At 34.9% G+C, this 25,305-nt stretch overlaps 4 protein-coding genes across 13 annotated transcripts; 3 read left to right on the plus strand and 1 right to left on the minus strand.

Annotated features, from left to right (window-relative positions):
- Positions 1 to 894: 894 nt before the first annotated feature.
- On the minus strand, positions 895 to 2,197 carry LOC108211564 (thaumatin-like protein). The gene is made up of 2 exons (XM_017383197.2): positions 2,109 to 2,197; positions 895 to 2,026 (listed from the first exon to the last, which is right to left on the minus strand). Exons 1-2 carry the CDS (start codon positions 2,170 to 2,172, stop codon positions 1,227 to 1,229), a joined length of 864 nt encoding a protein of 287 aa, XP_017238686.2. The 5' UTR covers positions 2,173 to 2,197; the 3' UTR covers positions 895 to 1,226.
- A 5,604-nt stretch (positions 2,198 to 7,801) lies between these two features.
- LOC108211187 (serine/threonine-protein kinase D6PKL2) lies at positions 7,802 to 9,901 on the plus strand. Its single transcript, XM_017382714.2, has 2 exons — positions 7,802 to 8,625; positions 8,921 to 9,901. Exons 1-2 carry the CDS (start codon positions 7,937 to 7,939, stop codon positions 9,789 to 9,791), a joined length of 1,560 nt encoding a protein of 519 aa, XP_017238203.1. The 5' UTR covers positions 7,802 to 7,936; the 3' UTR covers positions 9,792 to 9,901.
- Positions 9,902 to 12,990: 3,089 nt separating this feature from the next.
- Positions 12,991 to 17,259, plus strand: LOC108210911 (probable prolyl 4-hydroxylase 6). The gene is made up of 8 exons (XM_017382370.2): positions 12,991 to 13,189; positions 13,292 to 13,393; positions 13,860 to 13,917; positions 14,170 to 14,274; positions 15,573 to 15,630; positions 15,727 to 15,902; positions 16,016 to 16,076; positions 16,657 to 17,259. Exons 1-8 carry the CDS (start codon positions 13,098 to 13,100, stop codon positions 16,962 to 16,964), a joined length of 960 nt encoding a protein of 319 aa, XP_017237859.1. The 5' UTR covers positions 12,991 to 13,097; the 3' UTR covers positions 16,965 to 17,259.
- A 3,722-nt stretch (positions 17,260 to 20,981) lies between these two features.
- LOC108211332 (transcription factor MYB35) lies at positions 20,982 to 24,733 on the plus strand. Of its 10 annotated transcripts, none has more exons than XM_064089181.1 (6): positions 20,982 to 21,277; positions 21,395 to 21,460; positions 21,745 to 21,821; positions 22,637 to 22,742; positions 22,857 to 22,986; positions 23,849 to 24,733. In XM_064089181.1, exons 3-6 carry the CDS (start codon positions 21,777 to 21,779, stop codon positions 24,582 to 24,584), a joined length of 1,017 nt encoding a protein of 338 aa, XP_063945251.1. In that variant the 5' UTR covers positions 20,982 to 21,277; positions 21,395 to 21,460; positions 21,745 to 21,776; the 3' UTR covers positions 24,585 to 24,733. The 10 variants fall into 10 exon arrangements, with proteins under 10 accessions (XP_063945251.1, XP_063945250.1, XP_063945249.1 ...); XM_064089180.1 differs by having other exon boundaries at positions 20,982 to 21,247; positions 21,395 to 21,472; XM_064089179.1 differs by having other exon boundaries at positions 20,982 to 21,247; positions 21,719 to 21,821.
- The last annotated feature ends 572 nt before the right edge of the window (positions 24,734 to 25,305 follow it).

Below are 25,305 nucleotides of genomic sequence, written 5' to 3' on the forward strand. Positions count from 1 at the left end.
AATAAAGGAGACAAACAAAGAAAGCGGAAAGGGGGTTTACCGTGCTAACCGGCGACGGAGCAAAAACTGTGATGACAACGACCTCTGAGGCTCCAGCGAAGCTTTTCGAAGATCAAACACACGAAGGGCGGCAAAGACGCAAAGAAGAACCAGGAAGAAAAAGCAAAGAAAATAGAGAAGGGGAGAGTAAAATAAAAAAAATGGGGGATGCCTCCGTACTTATAGTCCCATCACTATCCACGTGGCACCCCCCTATTGGACAATCAACAGTTATTACAGCAGTAATTATTAAACCCCTCAAAAGGCGCGATGGCACAATTTTCGAAAACGGACAGCTGTGAAACCTTTTCAAATCACAAAAATCTCCAAACGGTTCAGATGCCACTGACCCGGACACTAAAAACCGAACAAGCACCAACCAACTCGGGAAAAGCGCCATGAAACAAAAGCAAACAATCTTGTCATACCTTACCCGGATAGGGAAGCAAAAGCAAACAATCTTGTCATACCTTACCCGGATAGGGAAGCAAAAGCAAACAATCTCATCCCTCACCCGCCCTTACCCGGGCAGGGGGGCAAGAACAAAAACGCGCATCCAATACCCGGGTCAACCAGAGCATTATACTCCCTCACACAGAGAATCTATGTAAGGGAGTGGGGGGCAAATGATAGGATATGATCCGGATAAGGAGGAACCCGGGTCCTCCCACAGGACTTTTACACCGGATAGCCACCGGCCCCGCCAGATAACCCCAAGGCCGAACAGAATAGTGCAACCCGGACAGGATTCCTCACCCGGGTATAGTAAAACCTACTATTTACCCGGGTCCACATGTACCAGCCGACACCTGCTGCATAAAGCACGGACTGACACGATAAAGACAAACATAACGGTCAACTACTGGCGATAGGGACAAGCCAGGGAACATTCCAAAATACTACTTCCACGCTGACACCTGGACACGTGTAGGGGATCAAACCTCTACACGTGTAGGACCAGGATCCAGGTACACACCCTTAAACCCTAATCCTTGGCCTATAAATAGACCAAGGATCAAGAGTTTAAGGGTTAACTCCACTCTCTTTACACTCATTCTACACACACTTACACTCAGCATATACTCAAACACTCTCAGCCACCAGCAACCACCAGCCATACACCTTCACCCACCACACATAGATAGCACTTTCTCTAATCTTTATCCTTCCGAAACCCACGCTTACTCTCACGCCGGAGGCGCTTTGGGGCAAAACCCCCCCGCCGGCGTTGTTTTGTAGGCACCCATCCAGCAGCTGCACCACGGAACCACCAGCCACGGCGGAGGAAGGACCGGGATCGGAGTTTGGCGGAGGAAGGACCGGGATCGGAGTTTGGCGTTATCAAGCGGTGCTGGTGTATCATACGCATAGCTGTAATACCAGGGGCAAGCCTCTTTAAACATACGTGAGTACACGCTTGGCCTGCACTTCTCTGGACTCCCATACGCATTCCTACAACAAAACTTGTCCACATTGTAAGCCAAACAAGCACTTTTGCACGCCACAACTTCCTTCTCTTCGTTCAACACTTGAAGCTCCTCGGGACAAATGTTATTCATGTTTTTAACGCACCCTCCAATTTTACATTTCGACGAATAAGGCTTTGTCATGACAGAAACAGGGAGATTGTATCCATCAACTACACTAACGTCGTAATAACTTGGTTTTGATTTGTCTGCCTGGAGTGCAATTTGAACAAGCGTGGCTGGGGGGAGGCCTGTGCTTCCCATGCACTCTAGTTTCCCGTCGCAGTCGCCTGTTTGGCAACCTGTTTTCCAGTTTTTATTGGCAAAATTGCAGCCAGTTCTTGCCCATACGCGCCCTGTCCAGTCCCCGGGGACTTGGAATTTTTTTATTTGGCCTGATGGAAGACAGAAGCCGCCTTTGGCTATAACCGGATGGCCTTGGTTTGCAGCTGTTGCAGGCCATATCGGAAAAGGACATCGATTGCTTATAGTAAATGTGCATGCTTGTGCTACCTCATTTCCTGCCAAGTCACATAGATAATTTAATAAAACTATTATGTAAATTGAGACACCGAAACAGATAAATTAGTGAAATATTAGTACCGGTAGTGAAAAAGTGAGATATTAGGAAAAGGGAGAGGATGCAGAATGATTTTGGAAACTTCATAGCTTTTGTTATAGCTGAAGAAGGAGATTAGGTTCATGATGTTACTATATATAAGTGAATAATTTTTATTAATTGAGATTATGGTCTTCGATTGTACTTCAAGATTTCTAACAGACAGTCTTCTGAGGAAAGGAAAGAGCCAACTGTAATATAATGTGGCTTCCTCTGATTCACTATCTTCAGTTGAAAGAAAACATTGTAGGTGGAAGCTGGAACTTCAGCTAAGCTGCAGTAGTGGTATTGAGAGTTCTTTGCTTTTACATTAGGTAACACCAACAAATACGAAAATACTAGTAATCAAACAGTTCTGCAATTGGATGAGGTTATCGAAAACAGGATTGTAACTCGCTTAAGAGGATAGGCAATGATGATCATATTATCAAATGATTTGATCCTACATTCTGGATTTATTTCTAAGAAGAGAAAAAGAGTAACGTAATGACTTGCGCAACTGTTGAGCTTTAGTTGGACAGGTGCTATTGTGGTGAATTTCGCTAAACTGAGTTGAAGTTTAAGACGGGATCCCGCTGGCTAGCCAAGGACACAGAGACATTAGAGCATCTCCTGTAGATTAAGTATATGAATAGATGAGGTATATGTAGTAAATTACATGGTTGTGGCTATAATTTACACTAATTTGCAAAATTATGGTTAAATTTTAAAAATAGAAGAAATGTGGTGACATTCAACTACGCCTTTCACAATATTGCTACCTTTAAGGACGTTAGTTTTCAGCCGTTAACTTGATTAAAAAATAAAAATTGAAGGGGTTTTTACATCTATTCCTCTGCACAACCCTCCTTGTCCTCTTTCTTTTTTTCTGGTCTGTTTAATCTCGCGACTAAACCGCCAGTTTCCTTCCCCTCTCTCTCAATCTCTCTCCTCTCTTATGTCCAAGATATGGATGATGACTGGGATCTCTAGTGGTCAGAAGTTCCGCCGTCGCCTCCATTGCGGGAAAGTCAAGTCTCCTATCAACTCCGAGTGCATCGAGTGTTTGCCGATTCTGTTGGAAATATTAAACTATTAGCGCAACAATGAGGCAGTTATATATCAGGAATTAACAAGAACAGGCAAGGCACCAAATAACGAAACAATACACGAAGGCAAAACAGAAATATAATCAGTACCTTAAATCGACAAGAAAAGACAGAAATCACTTAGCTTGCAAAGCTTTATCAAATACTGATCAAAATCAGAATAATAGCTGAGTCGCCTAGCTCTTGAAAAGCCTAGACTGTTCTTGAAACGATAATTGCCCCACTTACGCTGTGTTGGGTTGCAGCAATATCGCCTCCAGGATAAAACAGCTCAGATCAACTCGTTCACAGACACGCAATTGATCAACAGCGACCTGACCTCAGTTCGCCCAGAAAACCTATGCAATATGTTCTGTATGTATTTTTTCAGAGAGAAAATAGAGAAGAGTAGCAGCTAGGGTTTTTATCTTTTTGTTATCAGTATATCTCACAAAACGTTTTGATTCTGTATATAATACAAAATAAAACGTAACTGAAGATATGACATTAATTACAATAAATATTCTGACTTAAATCGTTTTATTTTAATTGAATATATATCAATACATTCACCACTCAGGGGCACGTAACTGAAGATATGACATTAATTACAATAAATATTTTGACTTAAATCGTTTTATTTTAATTGAATATATATCAGTACATTCACCACTCAGGGGCACGTACATTCACCACTCAGGGGCACGTACATTCATATTAAAATAATATTATAAAATCATTTTGACTTGGGGATTCCTTAATTAAACAAAAATTTTAAAAAAATATCATCAAAAAGTAAATCTAGTCTATTTTAATATGTAATTTTCTATTTTCTAAAATAATAAATATATATTTTCTAATAGTTGGTCAAAAATTAGTCAATTTGACTCCTCGAAAAGCAAAAAAAACATGTAAATTGAGACAGATGAAGTATTTTAACGGAAGTTAACAGAATTTAACGGAGGGGGTGAATATCGTTCTTGAAATGTAAGGATAGGGGGTGCGAGTTGAGTTTCTCAAAATATAGGTACAATATCATTTTTGAATGATAGTTAGGGGGTGCGATATGCAATTACCTAAAAAGAAATTGCATATCTTCTACAACGTTCTAAAGACACACAGGAGCTGACATTTATGCCTTTATGGAATGCTAGGAGGTGGAAAAAACACTAATGATGTAACAGCTTTATAAAGAAGCCCAAGGCCAGAACATTATGATGAATTCGAGTAAGATACTCGCCATTTTGTGATGATGTATCATGTATAGGATGAGATTTATGTATGTGATTTGATTTAAGTCACTTGAATATCTCTCGTAGAGTTGAGTTTCTCTCTCAGTTATAATAGTTGAAATTCACGATGACCATGAGCTAAAGCTTATGATGTGTGCGCTCTTTTGGAGCTACTAAAAAGGAATGGTGTGAAAGTTTAAGTTTTTTTATAGGAGGAGATTTTTTTTTTCTAAAATCAACATATATCTTTTGCTCCATTATATTCATTAAGCAAGATTTAACGACCGCCAACATTTTGAAAGACGGAGTCGACTGTCAACCATCTCTCGCTATTTTAAAAATTCAGCCACAATTTTGTAAACCGGGCTAAACTATAGTCATGTTCTTGTAATTTACTCCTCCAAACTATAATTTCAAGAAATATGCTATAAAAATCTAATCAAGCAGAGTCCTAGTCAATCCTAAAACTATAGATCCATTATTTATAACTCTAAATGGATAATAGCTAACACATTTCTCATCTGGTTTTAATGATTAAATATTGAGTTCATGAAAACTATCACAGTGTGAGATGTTTCATCGAAATTAAAAGGACAAGTTGGAGTGTAGTATATAAAAACAAATGGTTATTGGGAATTGCAGATAATAAGAAGTAGTTTGCCAATCGAGTCGTTATTTGTACTGTAGTTGATGATTTCGGATCAAATTCGGATACACCCGAAACCCATAATTTTTTATAGATTGGATATGGATATATCCGAAGTTTTTAACTCGGAATATACAATCTTAAACCCGAAATCAAAATTTGAAAATTTGAATATATAAGTACTTGACTAGTAATATTTAAATACACTAACACTTCATGATATGCAGATATGTATGATTATAATACATTATTAACACTTAAAATACATCAACTAATAATTATTTTAAAGAAAAATTATACACATCCCATAGCCATGTGTTATCATTATCTCACTTATTTTTCCTTAATTAATAAACTTGTAATTTATTATAATATATAATATTATATATTCCATTGGACATATCTTGTATTTAATCATTAACCAAAAAATATTTAGTGAATATTGAATAATGTATAAATTGTAATATTGATAATATTCTGGATTTCAAATCGGTATACCTAATATCCAAATTTAAATCCACAAACGGGTTCGGTATATCCAAAATTTCGTGTTTCAGATCGTTTATTCGTCGGATCGAACTATTTTGTCATCCCTATTTTTGAAGCCTGGAACTAGAATTCAGAATACTAGTTTCTTTTGGGTTTTATTTAGTGATTTGTATTTTATTTTGGACTTTTTAAATTTTTAATGTGTAAAAACTTTTATTTATTAATAAAGCTTCTTGAATTACAATAATTTAATTTTTTTAATTTATAAAATTAACAAACTATCATTTGACTTGTAAGTAAATTATTTGAATACATGAAATAACTTATTAGTCAAATTTATTTATCACTTAATTATGATCCATTTCTTTACTTTAGAAAAAAGGTCTAAATATCATAATTTTGAGTTAAAATATTCTGAATTTCACATCTTGAATATATAGCAATGGATATCAAACTAAAACACTACATCATGCGGCCTTAGAGTTTTGTTTTGTTTGCACTTCAAACGTCAAATAAAGTAATATTACTTCATTCATAACTTCGCATTGTTTAACGTCAGATTTTTAGGATTTGGAGGTGTTTTCTTAAGAGCCTGGGCTTAAAAAAATGCTAAATGCTACACAAAATGTAGCATTTATGGGTATTTGTATGGGTTTTGTTTTGTTTGGACTTCCAACATCAGATAAAATAACTATACTCCATTGATAACATCACAATTTCCAGAATTTGTTTTCTTATGAGTTTGGGCTTGAAAAAATGGTAAACGCTACACGATATAATGCTCATGTCTTTTAAGAAAATAAATTGTAAACGTTTAATGATGTAACTGTTATAAAGTGATATTTACGGTCATGTTTTCCATACGTGATATTTAAGATATTATTACCTAAAATTGTGATAAAAGACACTGTTTACTTTAAGAAATAAGAGCATCTTTTCTTCAAACAAGCTCCTAACTTAAAATTTAAAAAACATGTGAAAAATTAGTGTTCCAATAAGTTGCTAATGACTCTTTAAAAATTGAAGAGCACACTCTATCTCCTCTCTTTTGAAGAGTATCTAGGTGCTCTTAATTTATTATCATTGAATTTAATATTCACTTCCCTGTGATTCTGTTCACTCCTCTCCAACTTTATCCTCAAATAATATTAGAATATAGAGAAAAAACAGGTATAAAGAGCAGTATTAAAATCATAAAATATACTCCCTCCGTCCCAATCATTTGTATACATTTGGTTGGGACACGAAAACCAAGAAAAAGTGTAAAAAAATGAGTAAAGTTAGATGAAAAGTAGGTATAATGGTGGGACCTATTTATATAATACTCCCTCCGTTTCAAAATACATGTCCACTTTTAAAAAATCACACAGTTTAAGAAAAGTGGATAGTCACAAATTAATTGCAATAAATGAGCATAATATGTGGAATGAGATTGATCTAGGAAATATAAATAAGAGATGTGTGGAGTAGAATTGATTTTGGAAAAATGATTTTGCATTGAAAGTTGAAGTGGACAACTAATTTGAAACAAAATAATTTTTTTGAAAGTGGACATGTAATTTGAAACATTGATAGTATGAGAAAGTAGTGGGTGTAATAGTATTTATATTGTTATAGAATGGAGATAGTGGAAGAAAGTAGTTGGTGTAATGATATTTTATATTATAAAATTTTACTAATTTTAGAATGTATACATTGATGGGATGTCAAAAAAAAACTGTATACAAATGAGTGAGACGATGAGATACTCTTTTTTAGAAAAATGATTCCAGAGTTTCATTAAAAATGTTTTAAATAACTTAAAAAAGTTAGAAAGCAACGTGCACTTTTTTTTTCGATGACAGTCCAAAAGAAAGAAATATAAACGCCTAAACGGGTAGTGTAGTCCATAGCCCTGGTTAGATCGGCATTGTCGTATATGAGGAGTTAAGTTTGAATAACTGCCCCCTTGTTCAAAACCCCCCCTTCGTTCCTGCAACATCCCAGAGTAACGGTATCACTTCAATTTTTTAACTCCAAATCACCTTGACATTTCTCACTCTTCACTCACCTCGTTTTCCTCAACCATCACTCCCCCTCTTGACCATCTACATTATACTATTGCCTCTTACTTGTCTGCAAGCTGTTGCATTCTGGAGAGTGTAAGACCTGACCCGAACCCCAACTCTCTCCCATTGGGCCTCCCCCCAAAACCCACCCCCATTTCAAATTTAAACTCTCGCTCACTACTCTTTTTGATTCCCCATGTTCTCTTCTTGGCGCCCCCCTTTGACCACCTCGGCGTCGGCGACAATTCATTTGACCCATTTCTTTTAGTTTACTCTCTCATTAAATCTTCATTTAAGCATTTCATCAAACACCTTGTCTGCATTGTTGCAATGAGCCAGGCTGGAACCCCCAGTGGCGATGCTGAGTCGCTTAGGCTTAGCTTTCAAGATCTTAGTATTAATAGTAGTACTAGTACTGAGTATTTTAGTAGTGTTCTTGATAGTAGTATAAGTAATAGTAGTAAATCTAGTGATGGGAATTTTGGGGGGAAAGTGGTTAAGTTGGATTTGGAAGGTGTCGATTGTGTCGAGAGTGAGAAGACTAGTTTGAGTTTCAGTTTGAGTAGTTCTAGCTGTTCGAAGAATGTTGATGTGAATGAGGTGAGCTTTAGGAGTGCTTGTCCTTCGAAGCCTCATAAAGGGAATGATTTGAGGTGGGATGTGATACAATGTGTGAAGGCGAAAGATGGTGAGTTGGGGTTGGGGCATTTTAGGCTTTTGAAGAAGTTGGGGTTTGGGGATATAGGGAGTGTGTATCTAGCGGAGTTAAGGGGAGTGGGGTGTTTGTTTGCGATGAAAGTGATGGATAAGGCGATGTTGGCTGAGAGGAAGAAGTTGATGAGAGCTCAAACTGAGAGAGAAATTTTGGGTTTGTTAGATCATCCATTTCTTCCATCACTTTATTCACATTTTGAAACGGACAAGTTTTCGTGTTTGCTTATTGAGTTCTGTAGCGGCGGAGATCTACATTTGCTTCGCCAACGTCAGCTTGGCAAACATTTCTCTGAATTAGCGGCAAGGTTTGTTCTTTCAGAAAATACAAGTTTATATATATATATTTTCTTTTCAGCTGATTTGATATTTATTTTGCTACATTTGTCATTTTTATTTCAAGTCCGATTAAAATTATTTTATCAGATCACTTTTTTTTTTGAAAGCATTTTATCAGATCACTTATGTCAGCTTAATCGAAACTGGGGCCAGTTAGTTGTAGCAAGATGTTACTAGTAAAGTGATAGATCTATTTACTTGGTTCAGGCTGAATTTATGTAATTACACTGTTTTCCAATAGATCTTCATTATCGTGGCTTGTAGGTTTTATGCTTCAGAAGTTCTGCTTGCCCTTGAGTATTTGCATATGATGGGTGTGGTGTACAGGGATTTGAAGCCAGAAAATGTATTGGTGAGAGAAGATGGCCATATTATGTTATCGGATTTTGATTTATCTTTACGTTGTTTTGTTAATCCCACCCTTGTCCAGTCCAGTAGTCAGCCATCCTGTGCAATGGCTTCCTATTGTATTGAACCCTCATGCATTGATCCTGCATGCAAATTACCTGTTTGTGTGGGCCATTCATGCTTCCAACCTACTTGCTTTAGGCCTCGTATGTTCAAGTCTAAAGCAACGAAGGCTAAGAGTGAAAAACCAAGATTGGTAACTTCAGATTCATTTCCAGAACTTGTTGCTGAACCAACTGCTGCCCGATCCATGTCTTTTGTTGGTACGCATGAGTATTTATCCCCTGAAATTATCAGAGGTGACGGTCATGGAAGTGCTGTTGATTGGTGGACATTTGGGATTTTCCTTTATGAATTGCTGTATGGAAAAACACCATTCAAAGGCAATGGAAACCGTGAGACATTGTTAAATGTGGTTGGCCAGTCTTTAAAATTTCCTGATGGCGCAGTAAGTTTTGCTGCAAAAGATCTAATCCGGGGTCTGCTTGTGAAGGACCCTCATAAAAGATTGGGGTTCAAAAGAGGTGCTACAGAGATAAAGCAACATCCTTTCTTCGAAAGTGTTAATTGGGCTCTCATTCGCGGCACTACACCTCCCGAGATTCCTAGACCAGTTGATCTGTCATGCTATAATCAAACATTAAAGTCATCCTTGTATTCTAATAACAAAGGAGCTCAAGACTCTGAAAGGTCTTCAGGTCCCTACCTAGATTTTGAATTTTTCTAGAGAAAGTTTAGCAGGAGAATTAGAGGTGTTGTTCACCTGCCTAGTGAATTCCCATTTCAGAATATTTGTATCCGATTATGAATAATAAAATTCTTCTTTCCCCCATCAAATTTGCACAAGGGTCCTCTCTTTTAATAAGCTGAATTGACAGCTTAGATTAGTGCATGAATATTCTTTTCTTTATCAGACACATCAAATAGTGAAAAGAATAAAAGTAGCTGAACTTTGTTGCTTGGCTGTGATTTTATTCTTCTTTTTCATGTCACTGTTTTAAGATTCTTTATCAGGGTCTGTTTGCTGTTTCTCATTTCTTTTCACAATTTTTTTAAATTGTGGTCTCTTGAGCATGAGATTCTAGATGGACCCTGCACTCCTCTGATGTTATATTAGAGAATGAGCAAAAAGAAAATTGGAGACAGACAGATCAAGAAAAGTTCTATGCTGGTGAGTGTGTATTGTTAAATATGCTTTTACACTGATTGAAATTTGAAGCATGCAGGTCAAGGTCAAAAAGGAGCTTCATCTCATATGTCTTTAATTTTGCCTTGGCAGTAACTGTTCAAGTCAGTTGAATCAAATTTGCTTTATTTGTGCACTTGATTCTATGCTTTCTTCCAGGCTATGGTTCACTGCATGCATTCTTTTGTTTCCCTTGTTCCTCACCTAATATCATTGGTGTTTTTCTGGTTCCTTCTGCTGATATTTTAGCATTTAAGGGGATGACCAGATTATGTAATTGAAACAAAACCGAGTTCAAGTTCTAGAATAGAATGTGACCCATACTATGGTCGGTGCTTCGTTGCTAGGTGGTGGCAGAAATGGACTTCTTCAGGAGCAAGCAATAACTGTCTTCTCCATGCCGAAGTATTGTTTCTGAATTGGCTGGGGCTGGTGATCAATATTCCCAATGTTTTTAGGTACAAAAGTGTCTGATGTTGAGTCTGGCAGGAATTTTCAGGCTAATTTAGTTACGCGACTTGCAGCCAAAATTGAGGCGTGTGTTCTCTTGTTGTGCAATGATGACAAATCCGAGCATCATTGGATAGGAGTTGTCGTGCCACAAGATTATCTCCCACCCCTTGTAAAATCCTTATCTCAAGTCAAAAGATAATGTTGAATGATCCACTATGTTTATGTTTTTTATATAATTAAACACGCTATTATATTCTTTCCCAAGGTTTAAACTCTTGACATCCCGTAGAAGAGATGAATTAGAGATACTATTATAGAACCAAGAAATCTTTGAACTTTGATAGTTATTTTGCCATTCAAAAAATCATTGATTTCGTTCCGTTCACTTTAACAGAAGTATCATTAGCTCATTGGCTCATGCTTGCTTGTATCCGGTATTCCGGACTTCCGGTGAGCTGTTCGCTCCCACTCGTAAAGGGCTATACTCTAAAAAAGCAGAGGAGTATAAAAATTATATACTAGGCCCTGAGCCTGGACCATATAAAAGCATCGAGTTGGACAAATAAGCCCATAATTTAGGTGATCCCCTACCAAGTCTACAACACAAAACTCAAAATCTATGATACTATTTTGTCGCTGGAATGGGGTATTGAAATTCATAGCTTTAAAGTTTAACCGTGACAGCCCATTTTGGATACCCAGGTAAAGAATATAAACAAGGAGACTTTTGATGAACACTGAAAAGGAAAGAACGCGAAGGGACCACGGCAACACCAAGTGGCCGATTGCCAAAGTTATTATTTGAGGTCGGTTGACATGAAATGAAATTATGGCATAATTTGAATGAAAATTTATAAAAAAAAGAATTTATTAATAAAAAAGAAGGTAAGAAAGAATAACTATTAAATATGAGGGAGTCTAATTTTTGTTGAATAGGTTTCTAAAAAGTGTTTGTTAATTTTTTATTGAAAAAGTTAAATTATATAGATCACCAAGTTCAATAAATTAAAAATTCTGTTTTTTTTGGACCATTTAACTTTTCTAAAACTCTCTTTCAAAAAAATTCTGGTAATGGTATAATTAGAAAACTAAGGTCAATAATATTTATACGGATCGAAAGGATTTTGAACGTGTGAGTGTATCCAAACCTAAAATTTAAATAGTCAAATTGAAACACCAACCGAATAGGAACTTATAATCTGATTTTCCTATTTTTATTTTAAATAATTATTAAAAATTGAAAATTATAGACAAATTCTCCAATTATTTCAATTTAAAGGTACAAATTTCATCCTGACAAAAAAAAGATATAAAATTCATTTAATTCTCTTTTCATTTCATTTAAGTGAACACAATCTTAAGATATGTTTCAGAATACTATCCAGAAATAGATGAATTATGTTCATATCAAAGTCACATTATTACCGAGTGAAACTGATCATAATTTAAATTGGATTTGAGAAAAAAATTAGAATATTATTTAAAATAATTAGCATTTTTTTATCGAATAATATATCCGGTTTTTGATATTTAATCGATAAAAAGAGTAAGCTTTTTTTCCTTTTTTGTTGGGATAAAAACAGTTAGTTATGAAAGAGAAGATGATCTGAAAAAATGTGATTTGATTGGGGGTGTACCAAAGACAAATAAGTGAGCAGAAAAAGGATAAATTTAGAGTTGGCACTAAACTTCTAATTTTGCAAAATTGGAAAGAGAGAAAATGCGAGAAGGAGCAAATTGTTTCGATGTCAACGTATTTTCTATATTCGATTCATACCTCACCAACCATTTACTTTATCTCATACCTATACAAACCAGTACGACTCCCAATTTTTTTTTTAAAGTTCAATATAACAATACCTGGAGTTAAGAAAAATAAATTCGACAAAGCGACAAGAATATTATTTTCTAAAATAAAAGTACAAATCAAAAATATAAAATAAATATATAGAATTTTCATATAATTTGTTGTTGTATAATCATGATGATCAGAATTAATTGATATACCGATTTAGGATATATTAAATTTTTATATAATTTGATCGATTTTGGGTATATTAATTTTTTAAATATAATTTGTTATTATTTAATCATCAAGAATCAGAATTATTTAGGATGTATTAAAAAATTAATCGAAATATGTTGACAAATTAAAGATTTCTAATTAAATGAGAGTATACTAATAAATTGATAAAAAATATTTATATGGATTAATCAGAAGTTTTCAAAAAATGGAAAATTTTAAAACTGAATATAATTAATAAACGAGATAAATAAGTCTAATATGTCATTTAAAGAAGAAAAACAGTTCAAGGACTCTCTCCTCATCTCTCTCTCCCACTGAATCTCTCTGATCAATTGATCTATATTCCACTGCACCCACCATTGCGCCCCATGGATTTTCACCAATTTCTTGTTGCATTGGCTCTAATTTCTCTCACAATATTTCCCCATTCAGCTCTTGGATCAGGCGGACAAAGAACAACGTAGTAACACACACCTCTATAATATTTGTTCCTTAATTTCTGTTGTGTGAATGTATCTATATTGTCTGATTGTATGTATATTTGTGTTGTTTGTTGTTTCAGGAAAAGAGGGTCGGTGCTTAGATTGACAACTGATTCAGCTGCATCTTCTCTGTCTGTTACTTTTGATCCTACTAGGGTTACCCAACTTTCTTGGCGACCCAGGTCAACCCCCAATCATTATTTCATTTTTTTTGCAAAATGTCCATTATGTTTATGTACTAATATTCAAATTATTATTATTTTTTAATTTTTTGAAATTTTGTTGCTAATAAATTTTAGAGTTATCCTACCTTATGTAATATCCCACATTGATTGATTTCGGAATCCTTTATAAGCACTAGGCTGCGATCAATTTGTACTAAAGTTGCTACATTGGTTGGTTTGTTTTTTTGAAATGGTATACATTTGGCTTGTGGGATTTGGGTACACTCTACGTCTTTACCATCCCGAAAAGATAAGATTTTGGTTTTTTAATTTGTGTTGTTGGTAGGAATTGGGTAGAAGAAATAAAGTCGCATGGGGGGAATTTTGTTTGTAGAGTAGATGGAGTTGCACTAAAAAAACTAAAAATTATGGCTTTTCTTTTATTGATTTTTTGGTGCCTTACTCTGAATTTCTATGTGTACAGGGCTTTTATATACAGAAACTTTTTAACAGACGAGGAGTGTGATCATCTAATTGTTCTGGTTAGTTCTGTGTACCCCATTGCTTATTTCGATTTTATAACAATGATGGTATGCTGAGTAGTGATACCGATATGAAGGAAGAGTTATTTTGTAGATATCATATGCTAAGCCTCAATATGTATAATGAGAAATTGCCTGGAGGATGTGACAGAAATATAATACATTTGCTTATATAAACCTTTTATATTTCTTTTGACGTGGCTTCTTTTTCCTTTTTTTTTTGCTTTCCTTAATCTTTTTAAAATACTTTAGGCAAAGGATAAGCTTGAAAAGTCCATGGTTGCTGACAATGATTCGGGTAAGAGTGTAGAGAGTGAGGTCCGGACTAGTTCTGGCATGTTTCTGGCCAAAGCACAGGTCAGTAGCCTTCTCTACTTTTATGCACAACTTTTTGTTTGCATATATCTGTTCTGCTTTCATTGCGGCAAACATAGTTCTGGTGAATATCACTGTATGAAGTAGCTAAATCGGGACAGTTTGTTGACTTTGATGTTGTTTTGAGGGTCATAGCTCTCCATGTGGGTAGCTGCTTTTAATGAAGTAATAAAGTGTTGATTGAATATAGTCTATTTAGAATTATGCCTGCAGATTTAAGATCATTATTCAGATTGTTACGGTACTCTATGGTTTCTGCTTAATGTTTAACATGCAATGCTGCATAAATCCAAATGGTGGATAGACTTTCTTTTTGTAGTGTTTTGGACTTAAATAATGTAGACAGCTGTGCTATTAGACAACTACAGTATTTGAACAAGAGCCATGTTGTTTCCCTTGGATGGGAGAAACTTAAGGCCTATAGTAATATAAGAGAAACTATTTAGAGTTTTAAACATTCTTGACTAATTAATATATTGGTTAGAAACTAAGAATTTACATGGTCAGCTGTTATATCATATTCAGTGCATCACTTGGTAATTGTCATGGGACCCGTAGCATTTCTTCTTTCTTAATACAGAAGCATTATATAGTTGGGTCATAGTTACATGGACATTTGGAGTATCAGACAGATTTTGGCTAGTGGTATAGAGTGTCTTTAAATTTGAAATTTCGTTGAAGTGCTTAGCCTTTTGTAAAAGATCTCGTTCATGGTTACATGGAAATTTCTTTGTTGTTTAGAATTTGGAGTGTTGAGCCGGTGGCAGCCATTTTTCTATAGTGTTCACATAAAACTTGTTCTTAAGATAGCATATATATAGTACTCAAGACTCAAGAGATTAAGAGTATCTCCAATGGGCTCCTCAAACAAGCTCTTAGCTCTAAATTTAAAGAAGATATGAAAAATTAGAACTCCAGTGGGCTCCTAGTAGCTCTTTAAAAATTTAAGAGCTTCCTCCCTCTCCTCTCTTATAAAGAGCATCTAGGTGCTCTTTAACTTATTTTCATTGAATAAAATAATCACTTCCTTCTATTTCTATTCGCTTCTCTCTCCAACTTTTCTCTCAAATAATAATAAAATATGAATTAAGAGCAAGTTTAAGGAGTAGGGTTGGAGTTGTCACAATATTCAATGTATTAACTTAATAGGAGTCACATATTATATTATTTTTTAAAGAAGGATTTAAGAGCACCTTTGGAGATGCTCTAACAAATAAACAACTATATTGATTTTTAGATAGCATATTGTACTATTAATTACTTTTGCTTTATTTTCGTAGGATGAAGTCGTTGCAGCCATTGAGGCAAGAATTGCAGCTTGGACATTCCTTCCTCCAGGTAAACCGATCTCTTTGGCATGTCTATTTATGGTCTCATAGTTAATGGATGCGAAATGAAACTAATGCAATATCTTATCCTGATGTTGTTGATTAGAAAATGGGGAGTCTATGCAAATACTGCATTATGAGAATGGCCAAAAGTATGAACCACATTTTGATTTTTTTCATGACAAGTCCAATCAAGAGTTGGGTGGCCACAGGATTGCAACAGTGCTTATGTATCTATCCAATGTTGAGAAAGGGGGAGAAACAGTTTTTCCGAATTCGGAGGTATTCTCTAGTGTTAGAACTGCTGACTTGGATCTTTATATTATTCTTTTCCTACTTAGTATTTTATCTCTACATTAGACCATGAGGTCAATTCAACATTTAAATTCCTGCAGGAAAAAGACTTCCAACCAAAGACAGATGATATGTCTGATTGCGCAAAAAAAGGTTACTCAGGTAGAAAACCAACCTTTTTTGTTTAGAATATTCATGTGACCTAACTGAGTGGAATTTAATAGACTAACCAAATGACTGAATCTCTCTTAGACTGTGGAATTTGAAACTGTAATGCTTACAGGATTGATAATGTGAGTTTGATGGAGACTGATGAAAGGGCCATAAGAAGTCCCATGGTCTAGTCTCTGATTTTAAAATTTCTTGATATGTGCTAGTCCAGTAGTAATATCAATGTCTTTGTGTAGGCTTAATTTCTAATGAAGTCATTTGATCTGTGCTTAAAAAAATTGTGGTTGAAAGCTCTCTGGCTCTCTCACCCTCTGTGATATGCTTCTGCTATCTGTATATCTAGTATCCATTTAAGATGGTGTATTCAAGATATCTTTTTCGTTAGGTTTTCTGTATTGACTTGACAATCTTTTATTCTAAAAGTAGTCGATACATTAATGTCTTGTGGCTTGCTACGCCAACATGTATAATGTGATTCTCATATATTATTTGTGCAAGTATTTTCATTGTTTGAAGTGGTACTACATTGAATTTGCATGTTCTGATCTCATATATATAATATGCATCTCAGTGAAACCTATGAAGGGAGATGCTTTGCTCTTCTACAGTCTGCATCCTGATGCAACTACTGATCCACTGAGCTTACATGGGAGCTGTCCTGTTATTGAGGGTGAAAAGTGGTCTGCAACGAAATGGATTCATGTGAGGTCTTTTGAGAAATCAACGAGGCACGCACCAAGTGGAGACTGCACCGATGACAATGAGAACTGCGCCCAATGGGCTGCTGCTGGTGAATGTCTAAAGAATCCAACATACATGATTGGCACTAACGATGAGCTTGGATTTTGTAGGAAGAGTTGCGAGGCGTGCTCTACATAAGAATTCCCTTTACCAAATAGAGTATATTTGAAGCCTAACCTCCTTCCCGCTTTTGATAAAAGCTAATAGTTCTACTCAATTACAGTTGCATTTATAAGCTAACAGTTCTACTCAATTACAGTTGCACTTATACATAACGTTGTGCTCTAATTATACTTCGGTAGATAAAGCGAATTAAGAGTATAAAAAAAAGGCAAGGATAATTTGCTGTGCTTGAAAGTCGTTTCGCGGTTATGAAGTCAATAAGCCATGTGAATTACAAATTCTACTTATGAGTTTAAAAGTTTCCTATTAATCGCGTGATTTTGTTTCTCTTTAAAATTTATTATTACTTCGTCTGTTCTTTTTTAGTTGTCCAGTTTTGATTTTCTTTGCACAAATTAACCAATGTTCAACTGGAATTTATATATATTATATAACTGAAAAATATTAAAAAATCATATCATTATAGAATACGAACAATCTATTTTAAAAATATAATAAAAAGTTCTTAATCTATGATAAAAAAATTAGCCGTTTAATCATTGAAAATAAAAAATGAATGATTAAAATCGGCGAGGCAAGTGAAAATAGAATGGAATTAAATTCGAAGTGTAATTTAGTTGAAAGTTTAATAATTTTATTCTTTTCTATCATTCCATTTATATCATTTTTAACTAGAGTTTAAATCTTTCATTCTGTGAAGAATATAATTCTTTCATACCTACTTCCGGTCTAAATCTCATTATACAAAATATTTTTCACTCAAAATTTATCAAATTTTTCCTTCTAATTGTGTATTATTTTCACTCATTTCATCTCATTCGTCAAAACACCACACAAACATGATGTACAATTTTAAGGATATGTTATAGATTGAAAGTGAATTTTATTCAGAAAAAAGAAAAAGAAAAAGAAGAAGAAGAAAGATTGATGTACACTTTGCCACTCCAATATACATGATTTTAGTAATATAGATTGATCTTTGCCACTCCAGTATAAAGTCATCTGTATGCTCATTTTTCACTTTGCGTGCGTCGATGCACAAACTGGCCATCCGTTGTGGATGGTCTAAAGCCCTTGATCATTATTGGTGGAGCTACCTTCCCTGCAACATCGTCACCAAGTTGGGGACCGAAGGTACATACATGAGTTGATCAACAAGGCAAAACATTCAGTTCGGAATTAATGTAGGCCTGTCTTCATCTTGTGCGATCATTGTCGCATCCTAATTCCTGCATGCATGTTACCAATGTCTTACATATTAGCTCAAATAACTATTAGAGCGTTTAACCTTTTGGAAAAGCTGGATAAGATCGATGGACTATTGGTGTCGACTGTACAAACTGTGTTGAGTTATGCCCGAGCAAGCTCTGGTAAGTTTCGAAACACCACAAGTTAATTAAGTTACTCTCATGTTCCTGCCTTTTATTCTACATAAAAGGGCATCAAGCATGTGGTCTCATCATTTGTTAGCAAGTAAATATACAAACAATAATATTTCGAATCAATTGCATATCCAATTTCGGGTGAGTGGATATGTATATTTTATTAAAGTTTTAAACATAATGCTTATAAGCAGTGTTCTAAAAATCGGTCTAGACGGTGCCTAGGCGCTAGGCGGCCCCGAAACGCCCCGATTCGGTCCTAGGCGGTGGATTAGGCGTTTTTTTACAAAAATCGGTCCTAGGCGGCCAATAACAAAAAAATTAATATTTTTAATAAATAAAATCTAAAATTATGATTATATTATAAGAAATTAAGTATTCACTTGTATTTAATTTAATATCTTGTAAAAAAAGTAAAATGACTAATATTTTTATTTAATATTTCTTACATTATTTATAAGAGACTGATTGGTATATATTTATTTAATCCACGATTTTGTATTACATGTGTCAAGTATTTATTTTATATATGATATTATATTATTTACTAGTTTGACTCTACTAGTAGTGAAAATTATATAAAATTATTATATTACATCTAATTATAATAATTTAAAAATAATATATGTCCGATTAATGCTCCGATTAATCTTTTCGATTAATCTCCGATTTCCCGATTAATCGCTAGAAGGTACCCCGACCATCCTGGGACGCCTAGCAATTTCTGGAACACTGCTTATAAGTTAGTTAATTATTATACTCATGATCTGTTAGGGGTCATTTGGCAAATCTGAATAATTTTAATCTGAATTATTAATATATCCGAATTATATGAATCAATCAAAAATCTGAATCTGAACTAATAATGTCATTTGATATTTTTCATGATATCTGAATGACATTTTTTTTATTTTATACGATATATTAAATTATGTGACAATTTTGATGGGCACCGTGCATGATGTCATAATGATATTTTATAATTTATAATAAATAAAAACATAAAGAATTAATTTTTCAAATTCTTTCATTTAGTTAGCCGTTTAATAAAATTATTTGAATAACTATATAAGTTGAAAAGATCCGAATTATTCAAAAATATATAATGATTATATGTACGTATTTATGATAAATTTATCACAATTTTTTTTTAGATGGGTTTGAAGTGAGTGGGCAATGGACATCTTGAGCCTGCTGGTGTATGAATGAATCATGCAGGATTTTGTAAATGACCGGTTAAGCAATTGTGAGATTGGATCAGCCAATTTCGAAGAAAGCCCAAACAACCTGAATAAGAAGAATCGGTCAGCTGAGTATCATCAAGCTTCATTCAGAAGCAAACAAATGAGCCCTTAGACATAGTGCAAGTAATTCTTGTTTAAATACATTATTGCTATATAGATAACATTGGGGCGTTTGCCTGTATACACAATCAGGGTTTAAGAAGTGCAACACCAAATCGCAACTTTATTATCATCATTTTCGCTTCATGGCGACTAAAAGATGTAATAATTATTTATCAGAAGAGAAGGTTGGTTCATTTCGCATACGACGAGGCAACCTGACCGACAGCATAGCGGTGGAGGCCGATGGTTGCGGTGACGGCGACGGCGGTTTCGGGATGGGATTCGATTTCAGAATGGAAAGCACTAATTGTGCCTTAATTGAGGGCGTTAATTGTGCCTCCTAATTGAGGGCGTTAATTGTGCCTTTGAGGGCGTAAATTGTGCCTCTTTATTGAGGGCGTTTGCCTTATTTGAAGGCGTTAATTGTGTCTTAATTAAGGACAATAATATTTAATTATTATGCCTTAATTAAGAGCTTAATTGTCTCAATCATGAGTTATCATGATTGTGGGAATATTTTAATATAATATGTTAAATATATCGACTTATATTTTTCTTGTTTCTCTTGTTTTATTTTCAGGATTCTTGGAAGAAGACCAGTTTTTCTTTTCGGACATTAAAGTTTTATTGTCTAAATTTCCCCGGTCATCTTGCATGTCCGACGGTTAGATAATAAGCTTTCTTGAATGAAAGAATTATCACGGTGAATTGCCGATTCTCGTTGAGATTTATTCTCAGTTTCAAAAAAAAAAATACATTATTGCTGCAGCATACTATTGGCGTTTTTTTAATGCGAAAGGCATTAACCGCTTTTTTCCGCCAAAAGTCTATCCCCAAATTGTTGATGTAAACGTGGGGATACTGTGTCTTCCAGCCAAGAAATCACTCATATTAGACGGCATTCACTTGGATAGAATGGAATGAAATTTGTCCTCTAATTTGGGGTAATTGGAGAAAATGTATATGATTTTCAATTCTTCAATCATTCAATTATAACCTAGAACTAAAAATCTAGCCTACATGTTTGGGAAGGAATTTTCCATTCCACTTCTTTGTCATTTTCCCTGCAATCTTCATCATATAAAATTTGGACTCACTCATATTTAGTCACTATTGTCTCATACATTCTTCTCTCTCCATAAAACTTATTTAAAATTTTTAATTCTATTCTTTCCTTATTCCATTCCATCAAAATGGACGCAATTTTAGGATTTTTACCTTTGAGCGGTTTTTTTTTTCATTAGTAGCATATGCCGCTAATAATCGATTGTTTGGGCCATTACCCTACACTTTTACATTATGATTACTTAACTAGTTATTGTAAAGCTTTATGTGACTACTGACATTCAGGCAAAAATTGCTTTCCGACATTCCTTACTCATGGTACAGTAATAGTGTACTTAATCCTTAGTTACTGGCTAATACAGATTCACAGTTTAGTTAAAAAGTATTCTCAATATATACCTAGATTGATTTTTCCATTACAAGATGAGGAGTGTCTTCAGAATTCAGACTTTGCTTTATGAGACTGGGAAGTACCAAACACATCTTGATATGCGCAAATTGGGAGGTATTGTGTTGCTATTCTAGTCATGTACAGGTCTGAGTCGAAGAGGATAAATAGACTGTCTATCCTAATCCCTTTGCATAGGTGTCTTTACAGATTCCGCCATATTCCCTTTTTATGACCAAAAATTATAACTTAATTTGTCTACAGGAAAGCGACTTGAAATAACGGTGATACTTGGGCTGACTTGCTAGGGATTTGTGTGCAGTAATGCAGGTAACTCTTGTGGTATGTTTATTGACATTATTAGGTTTGCTACATGATAGGAGTATCTTTAATTGAGCTTCCATCAAAGTGTTAATTTTATTTGAATGTCGATTCTGCATGTAAAATAGCTGTCTGTCTATGATAAATAGTAGCTGCTTTGAACTTTTTTATGGTTCTCACTTCTTGATGATCGTGATTTCATAATATACTTGTACTCGCACCATGTTTCTAAGTTTGATACTAGCTAGTGTTTAAGCTTTTTTTCAGCACTGGTTCTGTTTTTGCTCCTGTAGAATACGGAAGAATGATTCATTAGTTATTTAAGATGGTCAGTGCCTTCGGCTATCATGGAAGCTGCCTGAGATTGAAGGTAAAAGGTAGCCTGCTAACAGATGGATTCATGCAAAACGGTTATGAAACTAAAAGACCACACAGCGAGAAGAGAGCACCAATAAAATCTGAGATGCATTCAGTGGGTTGTTCATCTGTTATCAGTGAATGCATAAAAAATTAAAGATTCTTCAAAAATAGTTGGGATAAGATAATATCCTAAATATTATATGAAGAACTGTAATGCTTGCTCATTATACTAATCCTTTCTTGGCTAGTTTATTGAGAAAGTAAAAGCAAGGAGATGTACCCTAATATGTAATTACCTTGTGCCATGTTCATGAGCTCCCAGTTATATATATCATAGTAAAAAAGGATGTAAAATGGAATTGGTATGTATAACACATGGAACTAATAAAATTTAAAGAACTATTAATATTTTGGAACGTTATGTTGTTTGAATGTATCCTTGCATGCTTTTAGGGGCCGTTAGTTTGTTAAAACATATACAAATTAATTCACTCAAAATGAACCTACATAGAATAATCCACTTGTTGGAGCGAAGCACATGAGAGAGAGAATGGAAAGAGGAGAGAGAAGATTCATGCAATATTTTTCATATCGTTAAAACGTTTTCTGAGTTGATGATAACCTCATGCAATTGTTGTTAATCTCGGAGCCGTCATGCATTTTCTGCTTAGTCACTTGTTAAATGATTCCATACATGTACTACTTATGCTTCTGTTAATTGCATCACCATTACATCAATAACACCAGTATTCCTGTACTACTTCCCTTTGTCGTGAGTGTGTTTGTAATTGTACTGAGATGGGGAGACCTCCATGTTGTGACAAGTCCAATGTAAAGAAAGGACCTTGGACCCCAGAAGAAGATGCAAAGGTACTTGCTTACGTAGCCAACCATGGGATTGGCAATTGGACCCTGGTTCCTGAGAAAGCAGGTTTAATCATCTATATATGCTTAAATTGTTTTTAAAGAATTTTATAGATTATGTATTATAAAATGTGTTGTTTATAATGCTCTGTCTAACCGTGTTTGGTTGTGGAGTATACAGGACTTAACAGATGCGGGAAGAGCTGTAGGCTTAGGTGGACTAATTACCTGAGGCCTGATCTCAAGCATGATGCTTTCACACCTCAAGAAGAAAATCACATTTTAGTCCTTCATCAAGCTGTAGGTAGCAGGTAGGTTACTTTCGACGTTTTAGTTTATTTATTTTCATTCTTCTCGTGAACAAAATTTAGTTACAGTGTATGATTTAGGAAGGAAAGAAGTTAGTTACAGTAAGATGATATTTTTTAAGTTTATTCAAGAGCTTTGGTTTCCAGTTTCCCTACCCTTGCACTCTTAACTCTTCCAGAAAGTCCTCGTGTCTCGTTTTGCTAATCTTGAACCTCGCCACGTTAATTAAGAAATCTCATTCCCTAGCTTAAAGAGAGATATTGAGGCATGTCAGTTCATTTGTTTCATAATTATAGAGTATAATCTTCCTTAGATGACCTCAGGGACTTTCCTGAGATAATCTGGGTGAAATCACAATATTGTGCTATTAAGTAGTTGACAAAATAGTTCAATGAATCAGATAGGAGGCTAAAACGCCTTATATGCAGATGATTTTATTCAGTCACCTTGAGAAAGTTGCCTTATATCACGCTGGCTACATGAATAATGCATCATCTTTTCATGAAGAAGGTATATATTACTGTCTAGGGTGATTTCTTTATGTTATTTTCTTGTTTTTTTGAAGGCCAAGCTTAAACCTGTGAAGGAAAGTAGTTCAGATCTAGCCAAGCTTTATGGTTTCTAAAATTTGTAAAGGAAAGAACAAAACGAAAAAATGTTTCATACTTCCTACTTCGTTAGAAATTATAATAAAGGAGTTTTCAAAATCCTGAGGTTTAGTTTTAAGGCTTGCCAATGACCTTGCACTGAAATCTGCTACTACATGTTGCAGACAAAAAACAATTGCTATAAGAACCAGTGTTCCTCTTTCCCTTTCCATTAAGTGTTACATTCACTGTTCTTATCACTGGTTTTTGGATGCAGATGGTCTCTCATTGCCAAACACCTACCTGGAAGAACAGATAATGATGTCAAAAACCACTGGAACACAAAACTACGAAAGAAGCTCATGAAGATGGGGATCGATCCTGTAACCCATAAGCCAATCTCTCAGATATTAACGGATTTTGGAAACATCAGCCCATTTCCCAACTCCAGAAACCATGTTGATCCACTTAATGGTTTCGCAAACAACTTCATGTCAAATTCAGAAGCATCTGTAGTCACAACAGATTACGCAATCCCCCCAATGCTCAACACAACAATGCTGGAACAAGTTCAGGACAATCACTTTGGCAACAATTATGTATGGGAGAATGCAGAAGCTTCTTTTCAAGCCAAAACACAAGAAATATCATCTCCCCTTAAGTCATTAGCTTCATGTCATGTCACAGAATTGAGCTCTCCACAATCTTTACCATGGAAATCTTCTCAGCTCCAGCCAATGCAATCTTCTAGCTCAGGTTGGAATGACTTTCTTCTCAATGACCTATCACTCCTGACAGATCTAGAGCAACAAGAGGAGCCAAAGTCCAACGGTATCATAGCACCATCAAGTTGTCCTTCAGTTCCAGTGCAAAATGAGAAATGCGAAAACAACTTTTCAGAAGGTAGTTCATCATCTGCGGTGGACTCATTTGTGGATTCCATCTTGAATCAAGACAAAGAGCTGCAGTCTGAATATCCTCAAATCTTCTCAGATGGATACTTTAACTACTGACTTCTTAGAGTATCACTTTATTGTTCCACCTACTAGAGGGTAAGAATAGTTCTTAATTTTCAGCATGAAGAATAATGTATGGCATGTAGCTAGATTTTTAAGTGAGGACTATATTGGTGACAAATAGAGAGTAGCATTTGTTTCGTTTAGCAGTAAGTTACCCTCTTAAATTTGGTTAAGAAGAATAATGTAATCAATATTTATTTTATTAGAAATTAAATTACTAACAAAGGTTATTAAAAAAGTCATGAGATCAAATTGATGATTAGTTTTCTTATTATTGAAAGCTAGACTTTCAATATCTTATTTTTAGCATAAATACAAATCCAGAAAAACTGAGATAAACCAGCCTAAGAACAAGGGCAATAAAAAGAAGTACAACAGCAAGGAAATTTGCAATGCTGCAAAGTTGTAAGTTTTGTTCTTTTTCTTTTTTCTATTGTTCTTGAAAAACCAATCAAGCAATGAAGAAAGACAGAGGGCAAAACAAGATCAAGTAAAATTTATAAATTAGACAACACATTAACATGGCCATGAATCACACATTGCAGAGATCATCCTATTCGTTCCGACGACAGGGCTCCTCTGGCCGCATTTGGAATGACAATTACTCAAGCAAGTCGTGCGAGCTGCAAAGTAAAAGAAAAGTTCAAGAAAGCAGATTCTTCAGCTGCGATCTTAATAAGATGCAACGATCTTCCATGTCGTTGCAACACCATTC

Source organism: Daucus carota, chromosome 3, assembly GCF_001625215.2.
Source record: "Daucus carota subsp. sativus chromosome 3, DH1 v3.0, whole genome shotgun sequence".
In the NCBI taxonomy this organism is placed as follows: Eukaryota; Viridiplantae; Streptophyta; class Magnoliopsida; order Apiales; family Apiaceae; genus Daucus; species Daucus carota.